Here is a 6799-nt window from a genome sequence, read left to right as displayed (position 1 = left end):
CTTCCCCTGGCCTCAGTCCTTGGGGCCAGTAAACTCACTAAAGAGCACTTCCCAATAAAGCTGTCTTTAATATGTTCTAATCTGGCTTGAATTGGCTCATTTCACTGGTGAAGAAATAACCTCTCAAATACAATTGTCTCTGGCGAAGATCACTTGTATCACTATGCTGCCTTTTCTACATCTCCTAAAAATACAGTTAACTGAAGTAATACTATGATGTCAGATACTTGCTGTCCATGAGCCTTTGTTCATTTCAAGTAAGTCTTTACACCCATGTTCTCATCAGCTTTATCTATACTCATTGTACAGCCACATGCAGTATAAAACTTTTAAACGTATTTGAATTCTTTTATATCTGTAGCTCAAGTAAACTATCTTTGGAAGCTTAACTTTGTACATTTGTTGGGAACTGATTTTTTATTTTGAAACTTAGGATATGAGCTACTTTAAACCTCATCTTACATAGCCTAAATAATAAGTATCTGGCTGGTTTTCACATAGGATGGTTTTCATAGCGATGGACAAGTAACCAGAAAAGAGAGCATCACTCAAACCCTAGTGTTGGGCAAGGAGCCATTAATTATGTCAGACCTATGGGTGTCAGGCAGTCACATACAGTGCTGTGTATGTTAAAGGAATCTAGAGGAAGAAATGGCTGTAAAAGTAAAGGGAGCACAATTTGGTATTTACAAGAGCAGGGGACAAGGGGAAGATAAAATAGGGTAATAGAGTATGAATAAACTTTGTAGGAATAGAAATATAAGGAAACATCTTACTTTGCACAAACTAATACAAACTAATTAAAAATGAGCTGTAACAAAGTCTCTGCCTTCTGAGAAGAGAGAGACAGAGACCCCATGAGCTCTCTGATGATGCTGAGCAAAGAAGATGGTCCTAAAGACAACAGATGAGGCAGAGAGGCATACTCAGGGCTACGTAAACTTTGGCAGAGAGCATCAGAAAAGAGACAGGATGCCATAAAAGAACATGGGGCTGAGACTGGGTAGATATTTAAAGAAAATATCAACGGAAGTTGTATTTTACCAAATGGAACTTTATTTCTCTCTATAGCTCGTCACACATCCAATGGAGAAAGAAAACCAAACCAGCATCTCTGAGTTTCTCCTCCTGGGCTTCTCAAGTTGGCCAGGGCATCAAGGGCTTCTCTTTGCACTCTTCCTGTGTCTGTATTTAACAGGGCTATTTGGAAACCTCCTCATCTTGTTAGCCATTGGCTCAAACAATCACCTTCACACACCTATGTATTTTTTCCTTGCCAATTTGTCCTTGGTAGACCTCTGCCTTCCTTCTGCTACAGTCCCCAAGATGCTATTGAACATCCAAACCAAGTCTCAATCCATCTCCTACCCTGAATGTCTGGCTCAGATGTATTTCTGTATGATGTTTGCTAACATGGACAATTTCCTTCTGACTGTGATGGCATATGACCGATATGTGGCCATCTGCCGTCCTTTGCACTATACTACCATTATGACCCCATGCCTCTGCACATCTCTGGTGGCTTTGTCTTGGGTCATTGCTACCTTTAATCCTCTCTTGCATACCCTCATGATGACCAGACTTCATTTCTGCTCTGAAAACATCATCCATCATTTCTTCTGTGACATCAACTCTCTCCTCCCTCTCTCTTGTTCTGATACCAGTCCCAATAAGTTGATGGTTCTGTCTGTGGTAGGACTAATCTTTGTGGTACCATCAGTGTGTATCTTAGCATCTTATGGTCACATTGTCTCTGCTGTGATGAAAATCACTTCTATGGAAGGGAAGCTCAAAGCATTCTCAACCTGTGGATCCCACCTCGATTTGGTTATTCTTTTCTATGGTGTGATTGCAGGAATCTATATGAGTCCTTCATCCAACCATTCCACTGAAAAAGATTCAGCTGCATCAGTAATTTTTATGGTTGTAGCCCCTGTTTTGAATCCCTTCATTTATAGCTTAAGAAACAATGAGTTGAAAAGGACTTTAAAAAAGACTATTGGCCAGAGCAAAGTATGTTCCAAATGATTTACATGTCTCTGAAAGGAGCTCAACAGGCAGGAAAGCCTGCTGATGTCATTGTTTTTATTGTCATTTTAAAAGCTATCATAAATATTTAATGAAATGTGTCCAACCTCGATTCTAAATTCTAAATCTGACGTAACCACAGGTTATATCCATTTGAGCCCCATAAAATTTTATTGATGTAGACAAATATTTAGAACGTAAATCTATGAAAAATCAACAATAAAATATGAAATCAACATTTGAATTATGCTAAGACAGCCCAAATTGCCAGGTGTGGTGGTGCAAACCTATAATCCCAGAACTCAGGAGACTGAGGTAGGATTGTTAAGAGTTTGAAGCCAGCCTGGTCTATGAAGAGAGTTCAAAGTCAGTCAGAGTTATATAATGAGAACTTGTCTCAAAAAACAAAAAGCAAACTAACTAACTAACTAACAGTACAAATTAACAGGGGTATATCCCACAGGGAGTATAGAATGGCTCACTTCCCCAGGACTGCATGCCTCTAATAATTGACAGAAATATGTAATAATATTGCCATGCATAAAAAACTAAAGAATAAAGTCACTGTTGTGAAAAGCTCATATAAGAAAGACAACATGAGGCCAAAGAGTGAAGATGGTGAGGCAATCTCAAGTGAAGTTGCAAGAGACAGATAGTACTTAATCTGGGTCTTCTGTCTATCAAAATAACTCAACAAGAGGGCAAAAAGAAAGTAGTGTATGTTGGCAGAAAGTATTTGCAACCAACAAAAGTAGTGTCTATAATGTAAACTCATGGTATCCAAAGCTACATAAGAAATGACTAGAATATTCAAAGGCTGTGAGAAAGATGTGTAGGGAGGAGCATGGCATTTAAAAGTAAAGTTGATAAATTAACCTGTATGAAGTGAAAAGTCACCTAAGAGACTGGTGAAAGGGAGGACTGGATGGATAGTCTTGGGGAGTTGGGGGACTCTATACTTACATTTTTTGGGTGATGTTGCATACATTTTCTATAACTTTTATTCTCTTGTGTAAAAATGCAACACTTGGGCTAGAGTCTCATGTACCTAGCACTCAGGAGGCGGAGGCAGGAGGATCTCTGTGAGCTCAAAACCAACCTAGTCTACATATATGGTGACTCATGTCTGTAATCTCAGTACCAGAGAGGCTGAGGTGGGAGCATCAGGAATTTAAGCCAACCCTGGGCTACAGAGTGAGTCTATGGACTTCCTGGGCTACATGAAACCCTATGTTAAATGAATTAGTGAAATAGATATTGATTCAACTCATTGTGGAAAGTTTAAAGAAATCAATAGAAAAATGGACAAATAATATGAACAGTTATATTATAATAAGGGAAGTACATAAGAAGAAAAAATATTTTGAGAGAGGGTCTCACTATGTAGACCAAGCTGGCCTCAAATTCACAGAGTTCTACCTACTTCTGCCCCCTAAGTGCTGGGATTAAAGACAGGCAAGCACATCCCACTACCAAGAAATACTTTTAATATAGTTTCATTAGAAATCATAATATATTTAATATCTATCTAATTGGAAAGATTAACAAATCTTTCAAATCAATCATTGAAGAGAGTAATTAATTAAACAGAATTGCTTAACTATCAGTGATGGGATCACATTGGGCCAACATTCTGTAAGAGTTTGACTATACTTGACAAGGTCTGACACCTACATGCTCTGCCCAGTAGTTATACTCCTTGGAAAAGTGCTAATGCATAAGAAGGAGATTCACAGAAGCAGATGCTCTGCAATATGGTCAATAATCTAAGATATTCAGTATTTCTATTTGAAATGAGTTAAGTTAATTGAGGATATAGCAAGCAAAAGCAAAAATAGCAAGTAGCAAATAATAAATGATCTTCAAATCAGGAATTCACAACATCCAGCAGAGTTGATGGAAGTATCATGATTTACATAACAATTGTAAAATCACTAAATCAAAAGCTTACAAACAACTTCCATGAAAGCAGAAATAGAATGAGGACATTGGAGCAGCCTACTGGAGTGCTCAATTTAGCTTTCTATCAGTGGATAAGCTTTGACCTTCTTATTTACACTGCATTTTTATATCCTAAGATAGACGCTCTGGAGATCATTGTGCACTATTGGTTTTTCAAATGTACAGATGGGCCCACATATTTTGGGGTTCAGCCTAGGTTTATGTTCTCAAAGTGTTTTCTAAGGCAACACTGTTTTCATATCTACCTAAGCATGTATGATAGCTTCAGCCCTAACACAGGGAGAACCAAGTTATGGGTGACTCTTGGGACAGCAAAATGTTAGTATTAACACTGGATTTCTTGAAAACCTTAAATCATTCATCATTTGGTAAATAATACATCATTTTGTGTAAGGCACTAAGAATAGTGAGCAAAGCAAATATAATTTTTGATTTCATGGAGATAGTTGCGCCAGAGGCAGTAAATAAATATATTGGTAAGTTATATAATGGGGAGGAGATAGTCAAGAGAAATCCTTTAGAGGAAGCAACATGCATGCTCCACCCTAAAAATGGAGTAGTCATGAAATTAGTAAGAGGGGAAATCATTTCAGATCAAAAAAGTTATGGAGCACTGTCCTTTGGATGTGGCTGTTGCCACCTTGAAATTAGAGAAGCTATGATTATCCACACTGAGAATATCAAAACATTGGGCCCAATAATATCTCCTTATAGAAGGAGCAGAGTAATAAATAAAATCCAGTACACACACACAAACACACACACACATACACACACACACACCACCCCACAATTATAAATTTCATGAAAGTAAGCAGATATTACTCTGCTCAAAACTAGTTGTACTTTTCAGAATAGTGTTGGGCATAGAAGGCATTGAATAATTTGTGTGGCAAAAAGTAGAAAGGGGAAGACAAAATCAGGGCAGTTTTTCCACTATTGGATTGTTAAAGAAAAAATATATAGTATCATTGAGTTGACAAGAACAGGCAAGCAAGAAGGCTGCCAGTGGATTTCATGACTTGGCACAAGTAAAATACAAGCAGGTGAGCATGGTGAACCAAACCTGCAATTGTAGCATGCCAGAAGACAAGGCAGAGAGACCATGAGTTGTGAACTAGTGTGGGCAACAAAGAGTATGACACTGTCTCAAAAATCAAGACCCCTCCCCAACAAAAAGTCTGTATTCTAAAAGATCCAATATTACAACCCAACACATAACATGAGCACTTCACATTGTACATGCCATCAAGCTAAGTAATAGCAGCAAACATGACCCAAAACACCTCAGTTCAAAAATCGAATCTTATAAATCTCAGAGTTTCTACTATACATACAAACTTTTCTGCTTTTATACAAAGCAGAAAATTTTAATTATGGAAAACAAAATCTTTTTAGATGTTCCTACCATTGTTCCTCAGTATGTATCAAATCACAGATACTAACATATCTCTGATTGTATCATGTTAGAACATTTGATATTTTTACTTTGTGTTTGAGTTGCTGACTTGAGTTTCATCATTAAAAAAAAATGCTAAGTGGGTCAAATCAGGAATTCACAACATCCAGCAGAGTTGATGGAAGTATCATGATTTACATAACAATTGTAAAATCACTAAATCAAAAGCTTACAAACAACTTCCATGAAAGCAGAAATAGAATGAGGACATTGGAGCAGCCTACTGGAGTGCTCAATTTAGCTTTCTATCAGTGGATAAGCTTTGACCTTCTTATTTACACTGCATTTTTATATCCTAAGATAGACGCTCTGGAGATCATTGTGCACTATTGGTTTTTCAAATGTACAGATGGGCCCACATATTTTGGGGTTCAGCCTAGGTCAGATATAGTGAATTGCACCTGTAATCCCAACACTTGAGTAGGAGGATATGAAGAGTTCAAGGTCATCCTCAAATACAAAGTTTGAAGCCAACTTGCCCCCCCCTTTTTTTGTAACCAAAACTTTAATCCCGATTCTTACAAACATATTACAAATGGCAGCATGAAAAAAAATCTTGCACAGTAACTGAAAAGTTCAGCTCTACAATGTATCCTTAAACTGATAGGCAGTAGTATATTAGTTTTACATTTCCAAATAAAGTTGTTACAACAGCTCTGCATCTTCATAGAGCAACCAGGAATGAACCACTTTGAAAACCTTCCGAGTGGGGTTCCTACCCTTTATCTTATCTGTTCACAGCAGCTTTTAAAGACTGCTTACCATTTCTCCCGCAGTGCCACACTGTTTCTCTGCTACTAAAGGAACTACAGCTTTATTCAATTTCTGCCAGTTGCTTTATGTCATCAGTACATCACACCTAAAATTCAGCAGGATCTAGGTTTATTTCAGACTATGAAAAACTAAAATTCAAAGAAAATTCAATCTCGCTTACAGGAACATTGTAAAGTAATAATTATTGATGTCACATGCCTTATACGATACATTTAAAACCATAGAGATTTAATCATTTTGTGTGTCACTGTTCCAAGAGACAAAACAAATTTGAACAGCTAAAAACGTCTTTAAAATGTATCAAGTTTATGAAGTCTCAAACAAAACTTTAATTTCCTGTACATATTACTGTCAAATGAAGTTATTCCTGTACACCACTTTTACAAACTGGTCTTCTATTTCCTTTCATTTAACCTAAATCAGCAATGAGACCTAGAGAAGGATTGAGCCGGCTTGTAATTTTTCTCATGAGACAGAGACCTTTCTCTTCTCCTGTCTTTAAAAAGTGACCTGCTGTGGCTTTGGGGAAAGCTTCTCCTTGGGGATTTTATATTTGTACATTCTTTCTGCCATAGG

The 6799-nt window shown here is 37.3% G+C and overlaps 1 protein-coding gene across 1 annotated transcript; it reads left to right on the top strand.

The window, feature by feature from the left end:
• Positions 1-1047: 1047 nt before the first annotated feature.
• Positions 1048-2028, top strand: LOC116915230 (olfactory receptor 1F12). Its single transcript, XM_032919619.1, is given in 1 exon segment — positions 1048-2028. A coding segment is annotated over 1 exon segment (981 nt).
• Positions 2029-6799: the final 4771 nt, after the last annotated feature.

This window comes from Rattus rattus, chromosome 14, assembly GCF_011064425.1.
Source record: "Rattus rattus isolate New Zealand chromosome 14, Rrattus_CSIRO_v1, whole genome shotgun sequence".
NCBI classification, from domain to species: Eukaryota; Metazoa; Chordata; class Mammalia; order Rodentia; family Muridae; genus Rattus; species Rattus rattus.
The sequence above is the reverse complement of the archived record's forward strand: the minus strand, read 5'-3'. Positions and strand labels throughout refer to the sequence as shown.